This window comes from Geospiza fortis, unplaced genomic scaffold (genome assembly GCF_000277835.1).
Source record: "Geospiza fortis unplaced genomic scaffold, GeoFor_1.0 scaffold408, whole genome shotgun sequence".
In the NCBI taxonomy this organism is placed as follows: domain Eukaryota; kingdom Metazoa; phylum Chordata; class Aves; order Passeriformes; family Thraupidae; genus Geospiza; species Geospiza fortis.
In genome coordinates this window covers 2,306,151-2,331,981 of record NW_005054330.1, presented here as the reverse complement: position 1 = coordinate 2,331,981, position 25,831 = coordinate 2,306,151, and the positions used below count along the sequence as shown (strand labels likewise).

The 25,831-nt window shown below is 40.6% G+C and overlaps 1 protein-coding gene across 1 annotated transcript in view; it reads right to left on the bottom strand.

Annotated features, from left to right (window-relative positions):
• Positions 1-25,831, bottom strand: part of FBRSL1 (fibrosin like 1) — a 365,612-nt gene that overhangs the window by 164,164 nt on the left and 175,617 nt on the right. The window contains exon 4 of the mRNA XM_031057495.1: positions 5,094-5,123. Coding sequence (XP_030913355.1) covers positions 5,094-5,123 — 30 coding nt within the window. The remainder of the gene's footprint in view (positions 1-5,093; positions 5,124-25,831) is intronic.

Here is a 25,831-nt window from a genome sequence, read left to right as displayed (position 1 = left end):
TTCCTGCTAAAGCAGCTCCCAGGCCTCTCTTCATTATTGCATCCCTTTCTCCTGCTGCCTGAACTATGATTTTTCCTGTGGGCTTGTGGATATCCTTTCAAGGTCAACACAGCTGAAACAACAGTGATAATTTCATCCCCCAGATTTTCCATACAGTTTATTCTTCTCATTGCTTCTACTCTTATCACCTCCATCTCTCACTCAAGCCCACAGTTCTCAGCACTCCCTTTGACTCACAATACTGACATCAAAATATTCAACCTATGTTTTAAGTCCTCTGTATCCTTGCTCTCTGTAACATAATGAGCATCCTCTGTTTATCCACACAGCTACATTCTTGGTCAAGCTACATCACCCTTCCTTTACCATTTTGTCTTTCCTTTGGTGACAGCAGATGTAACTGTGTCCTAGTGCCAAGGAAAAGTTGCTGCAAGATCATTTTCCTAAATCTGTGGTTTTGCTTCCTACACAGCTTCTCACTTCCTGAATGGCAAACTATCACTCTTTGTGTTTTGACTCTTTCACAGCTTACTTCTTCTTCCCAACACTGACATTCAGCATTGCTGCAAACTTCCATCTCTCACTGGTCTGATTCCATCACCCCCTTGGTAAACTTTCAAACAAGCACCTCCTCACTGCCTACCACTGTGCCTTTTGCTACAGAGAATAACTTCCCATTCATGGCCATAAAGCTACCTGACTTTCCCTCTCAAATGCCTCCTAAAACATTATTAGCTACAAAAACCCCCTTTAGATTAATGCCTACGAAATCAAAGCTGGACAATGAGGCTGCTGGCACACTGAAACAGTGCTGCTGTTGACCACCACTCACCCGGGTCCCTTCTCTCTCATCTCATCCTTAACCCATGAGCTGTTCTGTGCTTTTACAGCACACAGCAGGATGGGAACCCAGCCCCAGGTGGGGGGACCACAGCCCCACTGTGCTGCTCCCCTCCCATCTATCCCAGGCTGAGCTGCACCTGCTCTCCTGCTGCTGCCGACTCCCAGGCACCTCCTGGGACGCTGGGATTAGCAAACTACAGCATGGCAAGGCTGATTCACTTTGCCACAAGCACAGCCTAAGGAACTCGCTGGGCTGCTGCAGAAAGTCGTGAGGAAAAAATGACTTCAAAAGTTTTTGTCTCCACCTTGGATTTAACTTTGCCTGTCTCAGAAGTTGCTTCCTATAGCTTAAACACAAACTACAGAATGAATATACAGGAAATACTGACTGGACTTAGAAATACAGTTCCATTTTTGCACATCTTACTTAGCACCACATTAAATGAAGAATGCTTGATATCTAACCCCTGATTTGGAGAGCTCACTTACACGGTGGGGCCATGTAATTAAGCTGACAACCCACAATTTCACACAGAGCAGACAGAAGTCCAAGACTGAAAGAACATGAACACTGAATTACTTTTAAAGAAAGAAATGGGCGCCTTTTTTAATGCAATCTTGAACACTGTTATTAAAAAAATGAGAGCAACATTTTGGAGTAACGAGCAGAGATTACTCATTCCCTTGTTTTACACAAGTTGACTTTTGGCTTTCTGCAGAACACCATTTAACAGAGCACATTACCAAGCTGCTAGCCACTTTTCACAGTGATGCTAAAGCAGGTAAGAGACAATAAGTGGAACTGTTGATGGTTTATATTACTCTATTATGTTAATGTTCACTAAAGTATGCCATAAGCTCTCTCATTACATGTGTATAAACCAATTCTCTGTGGTGTTATTCCTGTGCTAAATGCTATAACTACATAAATCTTGAATTAATGGAGACTTTATAGTTCCTGAAAATGAAGGGTAATTGCTATCTGTTAATGCTGTTGTTGCTATTAAAGGAAGTATATATTTTCAGTAACAATGTTTATGGACCGTGAGCTTCACATCTCAGCTAGTGCACGGAGAAGAGACAGTGTAATACAAGTATCAGACTGGCTCCCTTTCTCTCCCTCCTCCCTCTCAAAAAGCACAGCATCATTTCCACAGCTCCGGCAAGCAACGCTGCAATCCTCCTCACAGCTGCAGAGCCCAGACCAATGTCCTTCACTGAGTACAGGAAACAGGATTTGCATTTCCATCTCAGGGAACACATGATTTGCTAAGTTTCTTGCTTGGTTAAATGGCTGGACAGCTCACTTTATTAGTTTGGTATCTCAAACAGTTCTGTGAGAAGCACATGGTGACAGAATGATAGGTGTGAGAAAGTATCATCCCACTTACTTCCTCTGAGATTTCAGCAGTGATGCAGAAGTGAAAGGCTATACTTGGCCAGAGACAGTTCTCAGAAAGTAGATGGGATTGACAAGTCCCCTGCCTTGAGCTCCTCTTCTCCAATTATTAAAAGCAGCAGTGCAATGTTTGGAAACACTCACAATCTGCTGTGAAACTGTACCTTGCACTAAAGTAATGGCTCCTCTTTCTGATACACTGTACATGTGACTGACTATGCTCAATTGCTTTTCTCCCCTGGAGCCCTGCACAAGGAAAAATACCAAACCATCGGGAGTGTGTTTATATTTTACAATGCAGTGAAGGTAAAACCTTAATTTTACCCTAACATCTATGTTTGAAAACATTAGGAGCTCAATAGCCCATACAACTATGAACAAAATAAATAGTGGATAATTACTAGCATGGTACAGAGAGAGAAGTAGGAGGTGGAAAATTTCAGTTTTGCTTCTAGCTCAGGCGCTGACTCAGTTTGTACTTGTACACGAACTTTTTTTGTCTGCCTTCCTCATGAGTTTTATGCAGGCAACACTGACCCGCTGTTTATGACTAACAAAAAAATGTTATGCAAATCAAAAGTACATTAGTAATTCCTGCCCTGCCCTTCCTTAGTGCCAGCATGTGTAGGTGTACCTTGAAAAAGCTGGTTCTTGCTGACCAGGCAGCATTGCTCTGCAGCAGTGGGGAAAGAAGCCGACCCATCAGGTAATTTGGGAAGGCTGGTGCTGGGCTGGGCACTGTGCTGAATCCTGCACCTGCCTGCAACAGCCTGGAGCATTAGCAGGAGACACATTTTGCCATCTCAGGGAGGAGGAAAATGAGCGTAGTCCCTCAGGACAGTCACACCAAAATTTTTACAGCTCTTGGTTGCATCAGTCAGGTTAAGTTTTAGACAAACACTGAAGGAGTTTCCAGGGGAGTGCAGAATGTCAGGTATCAACAGAGCGAGTCAGGCTGCCCCTGTGCTCCCCAGCTGGAAGGCAATGTTGCACTTACATTATCCCCATGAAAGCTTTGAAGCATCTTCACTTCAACCCTGGTGAGTTTATGTGCATGTGCCCACATCTTTGCTGACAAGATAAACAACCCCACTTAATTCCAGAGACCTACTTAATAGGACTGGGTCATGTTTCACATCTCTGCAGATCAGGCAAGAGATAGAAAGATGGTGATCTTGTGCTGCTCTCCTTATGAAGAAAAGAAATGTTATTATTAAGGCAGAGTCACCTTAAGGAGAAGGTAGCTGGGAAATAGGTGAGCCTAGAAAGTCAAACTACAGCTACAGAAATGTAAAGAAATGTCATATTAATGGTAAGGAACACTATAATAGCCTTTCATTTGCTGTAAAGGACAGCAAGTTACCAGCCAAACACAATGCAGCTTCCTCTGAAGGTAACCTCAGATCCCACATTCTGAAAGCTAATCAATGTTGTTCAGATTTCAATTTCTTCTCTACAAGGTGAAGTCAAACCTAATCTAACAAACGTCAGTCTCAGATGTAATGCCGCTAGCTGGGTCTACCAGTGTAATTTAGATAATCATTAATAGCATAGCTGTATAATAAAACTACATGTCACTTACAACTTCATCTGAGGTTTGACTGGCAGATCTTTAAACAGTTTTCTAAGTGATTGCTTTTACTTCCTTTGATTGGGCAGTCTGGGAAACGTTTTAACCCCATGGTATCTAAGCTTTTAGGGAACAATATTTCACCCTCACCACCCCTGCTGTCAGCTCTGCTGCTGTGTAACCTTGTAAGAAAGAGAACTTGGGGAGAGGGGTGGTTTCAGCAAGTGACTTCATATACATATATGCTCATATAAATTTAAAATAATATAAAATAAAATAAGTACAGTATCTTTCATTCAACACGCGATTTAAATGTTTCTCTTCAATCACGCTGTCGTCTCAAAACACAGCTTGCCATACTCCAAGAATATTTAGTATCTCCTGGTATTTTTAAAAGAAGAAGTTGAAGAAACCCTAGTGTTTCTAAAGCTCTAACAATACTAACAAAAAGCTTTCAGAGGAGTCTCTTGAACTCATGGTAACCTCTGATGCAGCTGGTGTGCTGCTGAGGACACAGCACTACCTGAACTCAGCCTTCACTTGTGTAATGCTGATCCAGGAGAAAACTCTGTGCCACAGCTTCTCATCAATGAATGCAAGAGACTGGACAGCCAAAATATAACAAAGGTTTGATGAAGAGCTGACCTGAGGCTGACAGGTTTGATCTGCCAGAAGCTAGCACGGAATACTCAAGTCTTTTATATATTTGATTTTTAAAAGCATGGTGCCACTGGTGCTACACAGTGGGACTTGTCTGTTTTCCTTGCAGAGGTGAACAAGAAATCCCCGTACACAAACTACAACCTTTCAATGACCAACCTCTGTATTCAAAAGAAGGTCAGAAAAATCATTGCTCTGTGATAAATATGCATGCATCATGACAAAACACTCCTTGACAGTTACCACACTGCCTTGGGAGGGCAGGTCCCATCTTCTAACTGATTACAAAGCTGACATCTTCAAAGGTTACTATATATAAAATATTGGCTCCTGACGAGTTATCAGTGGAAACTTCCTCTGAAACAGCACTAATGCTGTAACTCAGGTCTCACAAAATGCTCACATAATAATCAATAAAGACTATTATGTTAACAGGACTCTCTTTCCTCTAAATAGAAGTTAGTGAAGATCACAGAGTAGCTGATCTGATGCTTTTTCATTCAATTGTAGATATTTTTAAATTTGACATGAAGACTGGAGGAAAATGTTATTTTCAAATTCATTCTTATTTTGACTATCAGGGAATTTCCAAACATATGAAATAAGAAAATTCAGTCTTACCTTATCGTCAATATCGCTCTCGCTGTCACACTGTGGATTAGAGAGAGAAAAAAAGATTTTGAGAAACACCTTCATGTACAGGGATCTTTTGCATCATCCTCTTAAATCTTTAGGATAGCTGTTTATGATGTTCACAGTTCAATGAAACACACTTCTGATGTCTGCAGAAATGCCTTTTACATTGCTAGCATAAACCAGACAAAGCCAGATCCTCTCTTATACAAATTTATGGTGTACTCTTACTTGGATGGGGGAAAGCAAACTTTAAACAAAAAAGACAATCAGTGATGTGTTATAACAACCACTGTAACATGAGTACCACAACAAAAAGCATGCCTTTTTATCATCCCAAATCATAGAATATATAGTAACAGTTTTGCATTGCTTCACCTTGATAAGCACTTTGTCATCTAACAAGGAAACTGTGAAACTGGCAATCAATTTCTAATTTAATGAGTGGTACCAAGAATAGTAATTAAAATACATCATAAATTCTGGTACATTTTTTAGTTTGAATGAGATCACGATCCCAGGAGGAAGTGTTTACTGAAAGAGTTTTGGAGTGCAATCTCTTTCAGGCTCTGAAAATGAAATGCTCTCTTTTCACAGCACGAATGATGGAAAGATAACTTGAGCACTGAACATTTCAGGACATGCACATCTTGCTGGCTGGAGCTCAGAAAGATTTACAGTTGGGAGCAGCAGTAAATCTCTTGGTGTCTGTTATGCTGACAGAAGTGGTCAGTGTGTTCTGTAGCCGTGGTGCCCCATGGGAATTTTCTCCTTGAGCCAGCTGCTGATGGGGATGGCCTGGTGGGTTTCTGTAACTGGCAGCACCCTACAGAATTCACTGGGTCAACAAGAGGGGACTCTGTAAGCCAGCAGTGACAACCTCCAAATGTGGAAATGGTCCATGAGAACACACATGATTTGGTGTCATGAATGTAAAAGAAGGAATAGATCTGTTTGGTCATTTTGTCCAGATTTCCTCCTGGAGTGGGGAAGAGGAATCTTTCCTCTCACATTATTTTATCCTCAAGTCACACAGCAGAAATTTCAGCTGTTACATTCTTAATTTTCTGCTGATTTATGAGAGAATATTTAATCTCTTCTTCTTCTATTTGAACCTTTTATTTTTAAATTCTCTGACACACACCAAGCACACAAACAGCCCCAATATATTGGAGGAATCTCCCACAGTGATTCTGCAGTGAAGAGTGCTCAGTTTCCCAAGTGACACCTTATTCCCGTTTTACTGCAGTGAAAATGCTTGGTTTAAGGAATCTGTTTTTCTGTAGTCTTAGCCTAAGCAGAACTCTTTTTCTTTCAAAAGGAAACCATTTTACACTGTCCCACATGATCCACAGCATGTTTTTTCACAGAGAAATCTGACTGTTTAGCAGGATGTGCACAGATCTAATTGTACGTGTAACCATTCTGGAAAAGAAAGAACCTGGAGAAAAATGGAAGAAGTAATAGGACACTGCCTTGCAGGGGCCAGGAGCTGTGGGTGGGAAAGTTCTACAGGAAAAACCAGAGTTAATACCAGCAAACTGCACAAAGTCCCAGCCAATTGCTTTCTAGTAGGCAAGAACACCGGAACACCGGGTAGCCATGTCTTTAGTAAATCCCTTGCCACAAGCCATTTGTGCCTTTTTTGTGACTTTTATTCCGTCACTGACCTTTATGAATATTATTATACAAAACACAGTTTCTGTTGTTTTTTTTTTTTTTCACAAACCAAAAGTAAACTCAATCCTGATAAATCACCACGAGCAGCCATCTGCTGACTTCCCCAAGCCCGTGTCATGCAACCACAAACAATTAGAAGTGTCTGCTCTGGGCTTGGAATGGGACTAATTGTCCATCACATTGAGACACGCTGAAACAGGTTTGCTGGGCAAAGGCTGCCCCAGTACCTGCTGCATCTGTGCTTGCCCAAGACAGTGATAATTGACGGTGACAGAGCAACACATTCATCAAACCTGAGCAGGGGCTGGGGGAAGAGGCAGTCACAGCAGTCCACTTCTGATTATTTACATGCTCCTGAGAAACACTGGCTGAGAGGAGGGAAGCCTTTCACCTCCACCCAGGGGGAGCTCAAATCAAGCCCTAATGCTACAGGGACTGTGCATTCCCCCAAACTATTGGCATAATGGAGTGGGTCACAAAGACCTTGCTATTTTACCCTTTAAAGCCTGTCTACACTAAAGTTACCATTTTAATCTTGGTGCTCATTCACATGAACACTCATATTTTAGAGGCAGAATATTTTGACTCTGTGATTCATCGTTCAGACTAAAGCACGTTACAGCAGAATTACACCTATTGCAAGAATGGCATAAAAATAAGTTAGCACACTCAGCCACGGGTTTCTTCAAATTGTATGCTTAGGCAATATCAACACAAATTTTAATTCTAACAGGGGCTTAAAATTGATACACTGCAGTAATAAAATAACCAAATAAATTAAACTTTGAAATCCATTTACTAGAAAGCATTCAAAATTATCACTAAATCTCAGATACTTTTGCCTATGAGTCCTGGTTCAATAAAACCTCAGTACTGTAAACATTACCAAATTTAGCTTAAAAATATTTAAGATGTAAACTATTTTTTGAACTTTAGTAACCATTATTATTCAAATACAAGGTAGTATTTTAGTCTTGTCTGGTTTTGTAACAAAACTTGTCTTTCTAATTCTTACTACATTATGATGTTAAAAAAAAAGGCAAGAGGGTTTTTCTTGTTGAAAACAGATTTCACCTCCAAAATTTGTATACCTATAATGAGTATAAAACCCTCTTACAGATGGCTTACATTACTAAAAGGTGCAGAACTGCTTTATTTAGGTGCCTAATTTTGCTTTGTACCAATATGCAACTTTGTCTCATGTAGATAAGTGAAAGTTGCAAAAAGCCAGTGAACCATCAAATCCACATGCTAGATTTTATAAACAGACATATGAATGAAGCAAACATCTGCTCTCTGAGGATACATTTTCCCCATTCAGGATGCGTAAAGACTTCATAATTAATTGCTTTTAAAATGGAAAAGACAGCAAAGAATTTTGTTTCATTTTAGCTTACATCTTCCTTACTTTAATCATGATTGCATCAGTCTGGAAACTGCAGAAGGCAGCAGGGCTGTGGATGTGAATGTGGCTCCGTGTGGACACAGAGCCTTCTGGGAAGCTGTGACTGCAAGATGAGTGGTTTAAAAACTGCATTTGTGGCAGTGAGTTGCCTAATTTCTTCTTTGCCTTGTGAAAGCAAACCCTCTGCCCCCTCTGCAGCCGTGTAGGATCACTCACACACACACTGTCCCTTGTATTGGTTCCTAGTTGGCTTTAAACCACCAAAACACTTATCTTAATCCATGTGAGAATGTTCCAAACTGGCCTACAGGATGAGAGATTGCGGGGAAGAATTAACACATTGATATTTATAAAATTCGGATTTCTGCTTAACATACAAGAAAATAAAAACTTGAGACTCATGGCTACCAATCTATGCTAAACTCCCACTGACTCTTGAGGAAAATAAAACCAGCTTTGGTGGAAAAGACCCCAAGCTTCAGAATTCTCACAGGTTTTCTTTGTTTCATGTAAAAGGAACAGGCTCCAACACTTGCATCAAGAAACAGGAACCCAGAGGCTGCTGAACGAGCAACAGCACAGAAAAACCAACGCCAGCAAAACCAAAGGGCCCAGACAGAGCTGTGAAAAGCAGAAGCACTGCTGACCCCTGTCCCTCCCCTGGCCGGGGTGTGCGTGTTGAAAAGCCCCAGTTTGGAAGGGCTGGTTCAGATTTTTTGGGAACTCCTTCAGCCTCACACGCCTGCTCTCCTCCAGCCTCCTCCTCCTCACCCCTGCCTGCAGAGCCCTGGCTCAGCACAGAGGCTCAGGCAGGGACCTTCCATCCCGGGGATGCTGGAATGAATAATGCAGTCATGGGAGAAACTCTGGTTCAGCCACAGAGGATTTTCTGTGTCTTAAAAGCCAACTTATCCCGTGTGAGGAGGAGGAGGAGGAGGCCATGCTGCGAAGGCTGAGGCCACCACCCAGCCAGGCTCACCTCCCACGCTGCTGTTGTTGAGGGACAAAAGCCCTCGTCAAAACAAAAAAAAGTTAAAGAAAATGTGGAGAATGGCAACTGTTGAAAGCAACGGGGGCTCATTGAAAGACAAAAGCTTCAATTACCTGGATTTTTCTAAAGTCCTGTTAACACTCCTGGTCTATAAGCAGGACTGTAAACAGCCATTGTACAGGGTTCATAAAAGCTCCTAAAGGGATTATTCACTGGGTTGTGCCAATTGCATCTCAATTCCACCAAGAATGTTTGCAAAGTCGACCCCTAATTGCACAGCTTTTTGGAAACAATTTCTTGCAGTGACAGATTCCAGCTGGAAGGAAGCCTCCCATGAGGTGAGGGTCAGCAGGACAACACCAAACTCAGGAATCACAGATGGAGCGTCCATGTGTGCAGACTGGGCCTTGTGGTTTCTCATTTTTTGGATGCCTGAGGTGAAATCTCTCTTTACAAGACCCCTCTCCATCATGGCTTTCCAACCAGGCAAGGATGCATTCCATCACCTCCTTCTACAAACCACCTCAAGAGGAGACAAAGATGGACTTATGGCTATTGTAAAACAGGCAACAACATATTTGGCAAACGACCTTCTCTTACCATTAGACTGGTATCGAGGTCCTTACAAGCTATATTTAAACTGTACCATGATTCTCAGTGTTTTCTGGTGAGTTTAGGGATCAGGAGAGTGTCTTTTGACTCTTTTCTTACCCCCAATGTTTTAACTAATACATCATCCAGCTTTTCTTCACATAATAAAAACATTACATTGATTAACTGACACCATATAGTCATGTGAACTGTCTCACACCAGGAATAAGAGCTTCAAGAAATGAAAACAAAACCAACCAAGTCTCCTAAGACTGCCACCAAACTGGCAATACCTGGATGTTACGCCACAATGGGTACAGAGAAATATGGTTATTTCAACTGGAGCCACTTCCTCCAAGCTTTTGAGAAGTCACCTCAGCTTATCCACACAAACACATGGTTATCTCCTACTTCACCCAAACCCAGTGGTTTTTGATTTAGGTTGTGCCTACACAGTCCCAAGGCTGTGGGCCCTGTTATGCCAGACACTGCCCAGACAGCTGAGGGAAAGTCTTGTTTTTTTCCTCTCCACATAAACACACATACCTATAGATATTATTTATATTATGATTAAGCACAGGGTGATAGACATCTAAGGTAGCCATGTGAAGAAACAGATCCCAGCCTGGAGGGAAATGCAATCTCACCAGTCTACCTGCAACTAGAACTGTCTGGGGAAGTGCAAGGCTGAGAGGAGAGGAGGCAAAAATATTAAATATACAGCCTACAACGCTACAATGAAAGCTGACAGGGTAGAATATGGATGTAGAAAGTTGCACAGAATATCTGAACAGTGTAGACACCTATGCAGCCTGCACACCCACTCCACAGCCATGTTACCACTATCATACTATTTCCAACCATATTTAGTTACTGAATTTTCTTTAAATAGCAAGGCTTGGGGAAGTACTAAGCTTAAATCCTGAGTTGTTAAAGTTTCTTTTAAAGGAAGGAGTAAAATCAAGCCTGTTTTTAAGAGCCCTCCCTTCTCCATGCCCTCTGAGCTGACTTCCCAGGAGCGGTGGCAGCGCCTACGGATGCGTGCTTGGGTGTGCAGGGGAGGGTGTTGTTTCCTATTAAGTCTGGCATCAGATTCATGTCTGCAGGGGCTTGCTTAAGATGATAGGAAGAGAGAGTTTTATCATGAGCCAGACTGACAGAAAAGCTTGCTAATGGGACTTGAGGCATACACAGGAAAGAAAGTGCCAAAACATTAAGCTACCGCCAAGTGTCAGAGGGCCACTGATTTATTGCAGCAATTTTGCCACTGTGTCCTTTATAAGGTCCCACAAGTCCTTCCTCCTGGCAGGAAGCTGTGAGCTGCTGCAGCTCGGGGAGAAGTTTAGATCCAGAGCACAGAAAGTGTCCAAGCGAAAGGCGGGGGCCGGGGGGAGGACGGAAATCGAATGTTGACTTGAACTTGCCCCAGGCAGCAGAGTCCTCTTAGCTCCACTGCCTCCCTGACAGCTTGATGAAATGAGTCAGGGCCTCCCCATGGCTAGACCAGCTCAGGCTTCCAAGTGCCGGGGTAGAGCTGTAAGAAACAGATTGAGCCTCAGGGCAGCAATTTTTTTTTTTCCCTTTCTCTCCTCAGCATTTGGCTGGGGGAAGGGGGAGGTTATGAGCACTACAGATGTATAGGCTGAGCCTTTGTCTGCAGAGGGGGAGGGCGAGGGGGAGAGAGAAGAACAGCAAGAGAGTATTAGCTATGGCAGCTGAGAATAGCCCAGAGCACTATAACTAATTTTGAGGGGCAGTGATGCATTGTACGGGCTATGTGCTGTTTGGTCTGAGGGGGCCCCTGTTGTGAAGCAGCAATCAAGAGGACATTTTGTTAAGTGACCAACAGCTGTCATCTGCAAGCCCAGAGTGGGGAAGGAGGGAGCAAGGGGAAGGGAAAAAGGAAAAAAAAAAAAGAAAAAAAAAGGAAAAAAAAAAGAGCATTTGTCCCTCGGAGGCAGAGCACATTAATCCACCAATCTGCCACAGCTTTAACTCTAAACGTGCTCGGTGCCTCCAAAGACTCGAGCTCCACTCCATCAGCCACCCGGAGACATGGGCACCTCCTGCCCTGCTCCAGCCTGCCCGATGCAGGGAGCTTCTCTACCTCTGTGGGTTGAGAAACTGACGTTAAAAATACTGTTTAAGTCTCTTTTCATTCCATAAAATTGAGTTGATCTGCTGCAGCTTAGGGTCAATCCCTCAAGGACTGTTTTTCCCCCCTTCCCTTTTTCATAGCACTCATAAATTAATCAGGAAGACCCTGACTAAGTCATTTCATGCTGTACAACATAAAAGAAAGTCCCCTGATGATCCATGCAAGGATCTATTAAAAGCGGGAGGAGGGAGGGAGGAAGGGTTAGGGAAGAGGGAGAAAAGGGAGAGGGGGGAAGGAAAAAATCTCAACCTTTTTGATATTTTAGGATAAAAGCTGGAGGACTTTGTTACGAATTCTAGCCAACATCAAAACACCTTAAATAATTCAAAGAACATGTTAAAGGGAAGAAACTGAATGTTGCTCTGATGTTCAGTTGATGCAACGCAGAATATTACCCAAAACAGCACAGCCTGTTAAGGGAGACAGCAGCCTTGAGCATTTCAGTTCTTTAGAAAAATGTCAGAACCTGTAAAAATCATAATTTCCAGCAACTTTTTTTTTTTTTGCATGATATAAACTCAGCGAGACTGAAATGTAGGTTTCTGACAAGCTGTTAACAAGACAACTTTAGAAATCTGTCTGGAGCTCTCAGGGAGATGGGCTGCCATTTCACTGCTTCGAAGAAGTTCATGACATGACAAGCAAAAATCAGGGAACAGAGACCTAAAAACCACGGTGTAATTTTCATTTGCTTCTGTCGTGAAAGAATTGAAGCAGAAATATTAGAAGGCTGCACAACTAAAAAAGCCAGGAACTGGAAAATCATTGCTGTGGTTTGACAAGCACATCTTTTATGCTGAAAATGGTTTCTTTATTATTATACCTATACACAGGAAAGCACTTTGGAGAAAAAGGGATAATCACAAATTATTCCTTGAGATCTACAAAATAAGATCTACAGCTGCCTGCTTTCCAGCCAAGTCTAAAAATTACCTGGTTCAAAGGAGAGAGTGACCAACCCATCTTGAAAGAGCTGTAAGAGCCACCAAATTTCTCTTCATTTCCCACATCCTTGCCCTTCCCCCTCAAGAGGAGTGGTAAAAAGATCTTTCCATAGTGCAGTCTTTTACTGGAGCCTACACAGATGAATGTTGCTACCTAAATGCTCAATAAAGACACATTCATTAAAAATAGAAAAGTCATCATCCAATGCCATCTACACAGCAGAGTGTGGTGCCTCACTCAGGAGAGGCCTTCTGGCTGGTTTACCATATTATACCTCCTACTTCAGGCCTTAATATACCAGGAGAGTGCTTTGCCATAATTTTTGGATGAATTAATGATGCTCTTTCCAGAATCAATCTATTCTACTCAATGGTCAGTAAAAAGTAGATCGATCGATCGATCGATCGATCGATCGATCTATCTATCTATCTATCTATCTATCTATCTATCTATCTATCTATCTATCTATCTATCTACCTATCTATCCCCATATAATTCACCTCTCTCAGTATATAGTCTCCCTCACTTTCACTATCAGGACTCATTCTAAGTATGTAGTGGTAGGCTGATGTAGCTGCCTGGAAGTCAATTTACTGACTGTGATTGACTCATTATCTATGGCTGCAGAATCTCAGCACACTTGGGAAAGCTTGGGAAACCCAACATACAATTTTATGCCTAATTTCAGCCCATATTTCCCAAGAAGGAGAGTGATGGGACAATGCAGGAGGTAATTTTCACTTGTACTGTCTATGACTACACCAAAGGGTAATGTGAATTATGGACCACACTTAGCCCAGCATTTGCAGGGATCACACAAATAATGAACTGAAGCTTTTTCACCTCTTTCCTATCTCTCCTTGTTTCCACACCATCTCTGGTGGTGCACCCACAGCCACACTTGGGTAATTGAAAGAACAGTGCACACAGAGTTGAGTGGTTGATGCTGCATTTCACCAATTTATAAAACACAGGAAACTCTGACAAGAAAAGGGATGCAGCCTGCTTCTCTTCTGAAGTGCTCACAAGCTCTTTTCACTCTTCCCTCGCTTGGGCATTGTGTTACCTGTCACTCATTTTCTTTTCATTAGACAGACACTCTTGGAGACATTACAGAAGCTGTACATGGGTTTTCACTAAGGAACCAGAGAAACACCCATTACTTTCTAATTCTCTTGTTTTAGGCTATGACTAACACTAACTGCTTGCAAGAGACATCTTGCCTTGCTGCTCCCCTTTACCACGAGCCTCCTGGCCCAGAGCTACCTGGACCCCTGCCCCAGCTGCTTTGGTCCCTCATGCTCTCCTGGGAGGAGCAGAAACCAAGATGGGATTTGCAGTGACCGCACAGAGCAACTCTAGTTTTGTTTCTGTTGATATGTCCAACAGAAGAAAAATGGCTTAAAGCCATTATTTATAACAATGAGAGGCTGCTGCTGTTTGGAGAGGGGGTTATAAGCTTTCTCTAAAATTAAGGAGTTCAGGACTTAATATGGATATAGTCAAAAGCCACTTTAACCATAATGATCTGTCTGGTAATTCCCCATTTGCTATAAACATCAGTTTTCTTCTATTTGGATTGCAAATCTAGTCTATTACTATGCCATGTCCACGTCACTGTGGAGTCACCAAGAACTATTGGGCCAGCACAAAACAACAGAATTTGTTAAAGTGCCCTCCTCTAATGGAAAGCATTTAGTTATTCTCAGCTGTGTGACTCCGTTTGGGAGCTCCATTTACATATTTATTTAGTAGAGAACATGCATGGCTGTCTTCCCTCCGTGCAGAACCATTATGAGCTGCAGGAAGCTGTTAGAGAGGATTTCAGCATGGAACTCAGGAGGAAAGGCATTTCCAAATACCTCCCTATCCTGCTTAATGACAGCCACCCTCTGGAATCACGGTGATGGATTGCTGGTTATGAAACTTGCTGTGGTTTCTTACAGCTCATTCACATGAATGCTTATTTTATTTCATTTATACATTTAATTTCTTGATGTATATATTTACACACACACACACACTCTTTTTCTCATGCTGCCAACTTCCTTTCCTCCTTACTTCTCCCTTTAAGCCCAAGTGGTCCAGCAACAAAAGAACACACCAGGTTATGCATGGAGACACCCATCTGAGAACCCTAAAGTTCCCCCACAGGTATATTACAGCTTTTTGCATTCAAATTCAAGCTGAAGGCCCAAAAATGTCTAACATGAACATTCAGAAGAGGGGACTAATTTCAGAACCAGAGCTGACATGACTCAGGTATGAAGGCAAATCTCTGCTGTGCCTTGGGCTGGAGCTGGCAGGAGGAGTGACTGAAGCCAGGCTCAGATCAGGGGGGTGAAGCTGGGCTGACCAGCTGCACACCTGGAAACACACCACCACTATCCTGGTATACAGAATATTTTACAGCACTGTTTGATTAGGGATTCTGGACCTGGAAAACAATGTTAAAGCACCTACTGTGTTCTCAAAATACATTAATTCAGTGAAAAGAACTTCAGCTCATTCTTCACTTAATGAATATATGAAGGTTATGTGAATCAGCTGCTTTGTTTTGCCAAATGCCTTTAGTCACTAAAAGTCCCTGTTGCTGTCAGGGACAAGATTAACTATACTTATATATAATTAATGTAATAATTAATGTTATTTAATTCCACTGCTATTTAACTCATAGCAAGGTTTATGTTGTTGTGGGTAAAAATACTAAGCTTACTATAGCCACCATTAATGTTTGCATTATTGAACATTAAAATTCAAATCTGGTAAAATATTTAGCACAAGAATTGAGACATCCACAGAAGGCCTATTTCTCCAAGGAAATCCACAGCATGTGCTTATGATTTCAACCACTGCCTTTAAAATAAACCTTAAGGGATGGCTGCCCCACTCACCAAAGGCGAACTACCTTGGAACAAAGAAATTCACCAAGAGAGAAATAAAACGATTTTAATATGAAAACTAAAAACCACCTCTGCACACTCCCACACCCCCAATATCCAGCAGTTGTCATTAGCATTAATACAATGCAAATTAAGTCCCCTTTTTTTCTTTCACTCTATTTAGATCTTAGAAATATTAAAGTAGATAAGTCTTGGACGTGAAGGACAAGCAGTGCCTAGGACATACATTTGGGCATCTTCAATGTAATCTAAGGAATATAGCAGAGACTTCAAGCTAATTTGCTAAGAAAATAACAGCTTGGTTATTCACTCTAACAGAATTACACCCCATCAAAGCTAAATATAAAAGCTTCAAGACCTATGCCATGACCTGAAGAATACTTCTTTGGGCCACTAAATGACAAGCCTTTAAACACTAAGCAAATTTGAAAACATATATATCCTACTCCAGGTAAAATTGTAAAGGCTTCCTCCTACCTTAGCATGTCTGTTCATCTCTTTCAAAACCCCTAGATATTCATTTGTTCTTGTCAGCCCCCAAAATGCCCACGATTGATGGAATTGTAATGATTTACAAATGGAGCCTCCTACCTCACTGTTCTGCTTTCAGGCTGCCAGGGTAGCTTGAGCAGCACTGACCCCAAAGACCAAGATAAGGGTTGGCTGTACATGTTGAAAGATGGGAATGTGAGTATCCTCAGCTAAGCCATCCTGAAACTTTCTGAACAGGCTTGAGCAAATTTATGCTTTCTGTTGTCACCTTTTAAATATGTATTTTTCTTCCAGAGCTGATGAGGAAACGCTCAGCTCTGTGCATAGATGTCATTTATGAATAGAAGTTCTAACATGTCAGTGTTCCCTCAGCACTGACGACCACCTATATGTCTAATCCAGACTTGAGCAATTAAAGAATAAAAGAAAGAGAAAACATCTCAGCAGGAGGGGAAAGAAGAGAAAAAGAACAGACTGAAGAGTAAAAATGGAAAAAAACAACTTACTGCTCTGTGGACCAATAAAGAGATGGGGCTACCAACACTGTTGGGAATGGACTCTATCACCTTTCATTAGCACAAAGAGGAAATAATCATTAGCTGGAATAAGCTATTATGTATTTGTCACAGAGTCAGAACACATTGAACTATACAAACCTTTTATTTTCCAGTAAGTTATGATGAACAGAGGCAAATGTGAGATCTATTTGAAGAACTGGAAAATACCTTGACCAGGATATTTTAACCCCTCTCAGTCCGTGTGCACTATGAAGCAGGCAAGTTTTCCTGCTCCAAAGGGAGCTGTGGCACAGTGGGTTGTTCTTTTTTCACTTGTGAATGTTGCTGTATCAGCTGTGACACACCAACCAGCTCACGTGTGGTTTGCAGCCACACTCAGCAATAAAATGCATAAACAGCAACTCACGATAATGCTATTATTAGTACGTGTCCCTACTGCATATCCAATAACAACAGGGGTTTTCACAGACTGCAGAGCAATCAGGTGCTTTAAATATGCTTTAAAGCCTCTTCATGGAGTGAGTGAGGGGAAGTTCCTCTCAGAGTTTATGCAAAGTACTTGCACAGGTAACTGAAGGCTTAAGAGCTTCTGGGCAGCTTTTAGAACCACAGGGATGAGAATTACAGAACTAATAATCAATGTACAGCAAAAAATATTCCTTTAAATTCACACCTAATACTTGTTCATGAAGCAGAAGCAGTACTCAAAACAAACCACTGTGTTAGCTCAGCTGGCTAATGAATAATTGCCACAATTACAAAAACAAATCTTTGTTTTCAATTTTCAGTAAGCAGAGCTTTAGAAGAACAAACTGCTCTTGAAAGCATGATAGTTTTTTTTCCCCTAAAAAAGGAAAGAAAGAAATCCTTCCTAGCAACTGCAATTATGATACTTTCATGTCAAATGAATTATATTACAGAAAATAAATCTTTCTAAGATGCACAAGAGGGTTATCTGGCTCCAGTCAGACTTGTGCATTACTGGTTTTATATGTTGTACTCTACTTGATTAATATAGGTAATCAAATTATACTGCCTTCCACTGTGCTCTCAAATTCAAGGCTATAATGTTTTCAATGACAAAGTTCATAGAGTTGTATAAAAATGTACCTCATGCTGTACCAGCCCTTTATTGCTGTAGTAAAACACCATTTTCAATTTAGTAATAAGTGATATAAAACAGAGTGTCTTGATTGGCAGGGTCGTATTCATTATGCAGTGCCCTACGACACAGCGCAGCTCCCAGTGAAAATTTAAGGGCAGAATCTACCACAATCTCAGATGTTGATACTTAAGGGAATTAAATGATTCCTTTCTCATGAGTTCTCCAAAGGAAGGACAAGAAATTGAACAGAAACACACACACACAGACAGGTGTGGATGGAAAAGAGAAAGGGGCAGGAACGGACTCATCATAACATCCCGGCTCTTTTGCACCACAGCCAATCCTACACTCTTTGCTTCCCACCTGGAATAGGAAAGGAGAAGAGAAAATGACAGAAAAAGAGGAAGAATGACACTCAGGATAGCAGCAAATATTGGAGAAATCTTCCTGGCTCTTCCAGTGGCCTGAGCAGTGACCAGAAGAAGCGACTCTGTGTGTTTAACTTGAGGGGCCTTAATGAAGTTGTGTTATCAAGCGCTCTTCACTTTATGAACATCAGGATTCTCTAAAGAGCTGTAAATTAGCCTGTCAAAACCGGTAACATCTTAACTTTGCAGCTATCTTTGAATATGTAAATTGTAACCCTTCCCTTCCTTCTTCTCCCTTCCATAAATCAGGAATAATTTACCTTATCTGTGAACAAACCAACCAATCTGTGGATTCCACAGAGGCCAAGTATTCTGGTGAGCCTTGTCATCACTGTGAACACTATCTAGAGGAGCAAGAATTATAAAGCCATTTTCTGTTGAACTAAATGGCAGAGATATTGTCAGCTGGTATCTTTTCTAAGCATGTACAGTGAGCAAATGATATGATCAGGAAAGACAACTCTTGGAGTCAGGAATTAGTAATGTTATCTTAGTTTTGTTTCCTTGGCAACTTGACCTTTCATAATTTGCCCAAAGGCAAAATATGGGCAGCATATCCCTTTCAAATCATACCTCAATAATCTTCTGATTAAAAGCATCACCAGAATGTGGCCTTGCCATAAGATGGAGAATTAACGACTCTCTACTAAATGATCCACTGATGTTGAATCTAATTTAAGTAGCCTTGCAAGAATATTTAACACTTAATGATAGGCTCTGTATTAGAGTAGGTTTAATCTAGGATGCAGCCACAGATGTCATAAGAAGGAATTAATCAGCATTGCTTCCACTAAAACAGAAATGCAAAATTGCTGAACAGAATGTATTAGAAACAGATTAAAGAACTGGGACTTAAAACATAAAAGAAAGAGAGCTGATACCACCCTCAGAGAGCTAATTTTAAATACAGGAAAACTTAATTCGCCTTTAACTGAGGAATTGGGGTGTTTGAAGTTACTAAAGAGAAGCTTGCGTTATCAAGAAGCAAAGAAAGGCAGATAGTCTTTTCCTTCATCAATTAAAAATGAAAGCCCAACCCAAATATTAATGCCTGCCTTAAATCCCAGCAAAATGAAGTTATTGATGCTCTTGGGACTATGGCTGCATCCCATATGATGCTCTGTACTCAATGGAGTGCTGTGGAAGTTTCATTGGTTTGAAAAACTCCTGCCTAATTTAGATAAGTTACCTTTCAGAAAAGCAAATCTTGGAAAGAGAGAAACAGACCCTATGGTTTTTGAAATGTGTGCACTTGGGGGAAAATAGGAAATACTGTGTTTTAAAATGCCCAGTACTGAGAGAACTTGCCCATCCAAAAGTTTGTGCAAAGATCTTCATTACAATCAGTTATTGTTGCATCATTCAATTTATGTTCTCCCTTCTTGTTTGAGGACTTCGTGCTGCCCACAGAGTTTTTGCTGCCCAGTTTCTTTCATTACAGAAGGCATGTTAAAGCATAAAGGCAGAAGGGAGCACAGAGCATCACTTCAGAGCATTCATATAGCACAAGTCATTACACTTCAGACAGTAACTCTCCTCTGTTCTTGATCTGAAGATATTCAGAGTGAATCCCCTAGTCATATGAATCTTTAGAAGCACATGTCATGGATTAAAAATTGCATTCTTAAAATTTTTTAGCTACAGTTAACGTTCCTGGTAATGACATGGAAAACCTCAGTTCAGCACAATTTTCTCCTGAAAATATCAAGGTGTGTGCTGAATACTCCAATGGCCTGATTCAACAAGTCCAATTCCTGATTTAGTATCATGGCTATTAAATGGTTTTGGGCTCAGTTGAGTGGCCCTTCCTTGAAAAATTATGAAACAATCCAGCTTTGGTCCCAATTTTCATTGATAGCCTAATAATCTCAGTGCATGTTCCCAAATGAATAAAAAACTTACATAAAGCTTTGATCTCGATGGAAGAATCCATCAAGACTTCCCATTTGTCTCCCTAATTACTTGCTTTGATGCTCCTGGCTTGCAATCAGCGCATAAGTTAATGTCCTGGGGTTGCCATGGCTACCAGCAGTGAAGCAGAGGGAGCCATGGCTCTGCACATCAGCCACCTCTGCTCCAGCTCTGCCTCCCTTCCCCGGCTGCTCCTCCACCAGGGAGGGTGGCAAGGTTCTCCTGTACTGAGCCAGAGTTGATAAAATAATTCCTGTTCATGTTACTGCAGGTGTTGCTGGTAACATCCACTTCGCCCTTCTCTCTATTGCTCATACACTGCAGGTCTGGAAAGAAGGAAGTGGTCAGAAGACAAGAGTGCAAGCAAGGACTGGATTCACTTCCTAACCTGAACCACAGATTGCCAAGTGGTTCTGAACCTTGATTTTCCTGACTCTTGGAGGACAAGAGTGATGCATCTTTCACCCCACAGTCCTGTTTTGAGAACACAGTGCTAAGAGAAAAGGAGCAATAATATTCAATTTTCATTAAAAATTTGCTTTTAAGTGAGTTCCCTATATTCCTACAACTTCCTGGTTAAAGACCTTTCATTAAACCTCCACACTTCTTTTTTAATAAAGGACACCGAATAAGTAATGATGCATAATATACTCCAACATTACTAGTAATTGCTCACTGAAAATAAGAAATGAGAAAGCACTTTCTTATTTGCTTATCTGATGACCTCTAAAGACAATGACACACATGATAAATCCACAGTGTGATGTATTTCCTGATTTATTGTATTGATCTGATTTAATGTAATATCCAGAAATGCAGCACTAACCTATTAAGCGTCAACAAAAGTTATATTTTGTTCTGAAGCGTACTTGTAACTTAAGTCCACACACAAATTTTTGTACCTTGTGCAATTCTGTGAATTGCACAAAGTTCATAGAAGTTTTCAGCACAATCTGTTCTCAGAAATTTCCATTCTGAAAAGGATGACAAACAAATGAAATATATGAGTGGGAACCATCATCCTACCATATTTCAAATAACTAACCAAGGATGACTGAAAAATTCCTACAGCAACAACACAATGCTGCTTATTTCAGTTATTAGGAAGATAGATTACTTCAATACTCTGTTCCTGCCAAAGTCTTAGGCATTTTTTTAAGTGTATGAACTCTAAATCTTTTTTGTTCTGAATGCAGTACTTTCCTCTGGGAGGTATAGTACATGGTAAGTATGAAAAGTTAACATGTAATTAGCAGGGTAATGTCTAAGCAAATTGCATCATGCTAGAGTTAATAGAGGTTCAGATCAGAAATATTCCTCTGAGCACAGGCAGCAGGAATTACAAGTTTCTATAATGCTCAGTCACCTGAAAACCTTCAGGATCCTGAAGCACCTGCCAAACACCCTGGCACCTCCGATGCTCTGCTGGTCCTGGCCAACCTGTGGTGTTCAGCACTGCTCCACCGGGATTTGTCCTGAAGTTTGGCAATCATTTGGACACAGCTTTTGCAACGAACAAATGGTTGGTGGGATGGTGGGAGATGACAGCACTCACATACTACAGGACCAGGCTCTAAATATTTACCCACAGTATGACACCAGGACACTTTGATTAGACGGTCTCTTGCTAATTTCCCTCACAATTAAATTCACTTATTTTACTCAACGAGTGACTATTAAAAATAAATCGACTGCATTTTTATTTTTGTAGATGTTGTAGTTAAGTCATGCCTGACAAGATGTGATCAGAAGCACTGCACAAGTAACAGGGTTGCATTTGTAACAGACAGCCCAGTGCAGTGCCAATGCTCTCTCTGAACCCACCAGCACTGGTAGCCTAACAAATTCTATTTAATTTAGAAACAAATAGCAAGGAGAAAGAGGGAGATTCCATATTAATTAAATGGGCTTAGGGAAGAAGAGCCAATTTGGGCACAAATACTACATGTTAAATTTCTTAAATTACACCAATGCTACATTCTACTCAGCAACTCCAGGACCTACATAATTACAGAAAACAGCTCAGTGAAGCAACAATCAGAAGAAGCAGAAATCAGAGTGAACAGATTAGAGCAATCATAATGGGACAATCCATAGAAATAAGGATAATAATTTTTCAAATGACTAATGATAGTGCCAAATGTTAAATACAAGGAAGAAAAGCAGTAGGAGCTATTTTGAGACAACTGCCTTTCTTCTAAAGAACACAACACTGAAGAGCTTGGATTCATCTCTCCAATACCATGGCTCATAGTATGATGGTTTTAACACACAGCACATGAGAGAGAATACATAAGCCAACATAAAATTCAGCATGATTAATATATGATTAGTTCACGTTTGTACAATGCTTTGAAGATGTAAAATGCTAATTAGAATTTCTGGCTTAGGCTGGTTGATACCCCAATGCAATCCAGATCAGTAAATAAGAAACTGCAGAAGTTTATCTGCCCAAAGACTGAAGAACCCACGAGACACAAGGAAATGCTTTAAATTTCAAGTGAATAAACAAATGTATAAAAGGGAGAGAGAAGGAGTATTCAATGCCCCAGTGAAGATATTTAAGACAGATAAATGAAAATTCTTAAGACAGAAAGATGGAGCTCATAATTATTTGAAAAACACTGTTTTACCTCCTTCTACCATGACCAGAAATACTCCCATTGGTTTGTGAGATATAGAGATATCTCAGGAATCAGTAAACATTTGCTGAACTTCAAAAATCTAATGGCCTTAGTGGAACATAAACAAGTATCTTCCCAAGAGTTGTTCTGTAGTAATGAGAACGAAAAAAAATATTTAGTCTGACATGTACAAGGAAAAAAAAAAAGATGTACCCTCAGAATGGAGAGTGAATAAATTCCTGCCCAGCTTTCATCAGAAATTCTGAAACTGGACTTCAATAAGGTGGTAGAGAATGAAATCTGTATTAGAGGAACAGTATGTGGCAGAATATGTAAAATCATTTCCAGCCAAAAGGCCATCCCAGTACATCACTCTCGTGGGACCAATGCAGAGCCCGGGATCAAACCAGAATGCCATCCAACAGAGAGATGTTGACTCTGCTACTGATCTGGCCTTTTCCTGCTTAATTAAAGCCACTGAACACTCGAGCTGGAAACCTGTAATCCCCATTAAAGTGCCATTTTAGCAGTAGGTGATCAGACCTTTCAAGCTACACTAAGTAATTATGCTAGCAGGAACCATGAGTAGTATAAATGTGGCCACGGGAAGGCTCTTAATGCCCAATCTGGTAACCTCTGAGGATTACCAGGCAAACTAGTACCTGCAGCTCCAGCCATGCCTCAGTGGAGACTGAGGTCCCAGGAGGCAGCTGTACCCAGTGCAATGCAGGGAGCTCGTGTGGCTCTAATCCTATAAAAGTACAGAGCAAGATTGGGTAACCACATCTGCGGGAGCAGGCACTGCATGTCGTGGTTTGAAATAAAATAAAGATGAAGTGTACCAAAACAGTAGGCACAAAACAAGGAAATACTCAGTGTGTGAACATTTACTTTTGAACTCCATTATGATGCAGAAATAGACATGGAGGCTCACAGAACAAAAACTTTTTTTTTTTTTTAATGGAATAAGAAATGTGGCTAAGGAAAGTCCCAGTAATACAAAAACCATGAAGAGTTAAAACCACTACAGATGCATCACAGTTGCTCTTCAAGCTTAGCAAAATCTCTGTGAGCTGACGTCAAAAATAATATTTGGGGACCAGGGAAAGTGGGGTCTCCTAGTGATGCCCCATGGTTGGAAAACAGATTGACATGATGCAGAAATCACATTAAGCCACTTATTCTCCAGTGCCTGAGTTACTGAAAAGAACTGAGGAAGAAGAAAGACAAAACAAAGCAAACCTCCTTAATTACTGTTAAAATGAAACAAAGGCACTTTCTTATTATGCAGGATGCACATTTGTCTGTAGTGGGCTCTTGTAGAGGTCTAGGACTATCACTCACATAATGTATGAAAAGATGTAATCCCTAGGTATATACAAATCTTTGCCAAGTGTTTTTAAAGCTAGAGTCTGTAGTAACACATATTTTGCAGCAAATATTTAGAATGAAATATTTCATAAAGTACTTCAGCACTTCTTTGAGTGTTTAATTTATCTGACATAAAAGAACAAGAGTGTATAGCATTTTCCTGTAAGTGGATGTAAAATACGCATTGCATGGATCCCTATAATTAAAAAAACAGCAAATCATTGTCATTAATGCACAAGCAAGATCATAAATGAATACATTATTAAGTCCTACTGAATTAATGTTTAACTGCAATAGAGTTGAAATTGAATGAGGCAATTAATCAGAGTAAGAACTGAAAAAAAAAAAGCCACATCTGTCTCACTTTGAATACATTGAGCAAAACGACCTTCAAAACGGCACTGCCAATCACACCACGCCGCCCACTGATTTGACAGTCTTGGTGCCACCACAGAGAGAAAGTTTAGTCAGTGTAACAGAGACAAGCTTTCCATCTGAGTCACTTCATGGGTACATCTCACCCTGAGGGAATAAAACATTATGTCTCAAGGGTCTTATTTCATAAAATCATGAATGTTCAGATGGTGAAGATCATGCTGGTTATAAATGTGAACTACATCTGCTCAAAGTCACCAGAAAATGAAACTGGGGGAGTTGACATACATTAATGATAATTTTTACAGGCTTAATGCTCTTCAACATCTAGGGGAGGCTAAAAAAAATAATGTTCAGAAGCTTTTGTTCCATGGATTGTGCTTTGATCAACTAAAATACATTAATTTAAATTTCCCTTCATCAGTTTCCAACTCCGTAGTGGAATTTTCTTTAACGGGTTAATTAAACTCCATCAGGTTCTTAACTGTTGAAAAGTCTTAGTTCAATTTATTTCAGAGTTTAAGGAGGAGTAAAATGATAATACTAATGATGATAATGACCCTTCTGCTAGCTAAAGCTTTTTGCACTTCCCATGTAGAACAGTACCTATTGTTCACCAGTCCTACCTTTGACAGATCGGTAGGGATATGTACTTTTCTTCTGTGTAACATATTATGAATATTAAACAATATTTAAAAAGAAAAATCCATTGGTATTTTTGTAGCAAGTTCTTAAGCAATAATTATCTTTGAATAAAGATTTTTTTTTCACCCTCAATGCAAATGAACTGCAAATTTTCCAAGCCACAATTGTTTTACTACATTGCCTTGATGGAGCGACTGGCATGAAGGTAAATCAGCATACTCCCTTCCCTTTCAGCAGCAATAAGGACTAGGTTCAGGATTTTCTGGTTAAAAAGTCAGGATTTCTCAGATATTCATTGATAAAGCAGCTAATAATTAGGGGTTAGGAAAGTTTGCCAGAGAACTGAGTGGGTAACCTGTAGGAACTGTAACTGTAGGAACTATCAGTGAGTGTGTTAAAGTCATCAAATTACTTTACAATGTACAATAATTTGTCATTTAGCGCAATATATTGGTTTTTGCACCAAAAAAAAAGCCAAGTCAGGCTATACTGTTATCTTTCCATTAACATTTTGCAACCACATGTTTGCCCACAGCGCCTTAAATGGGTACTGGAGGTCAACATGACTGGATCTGTACAGCACC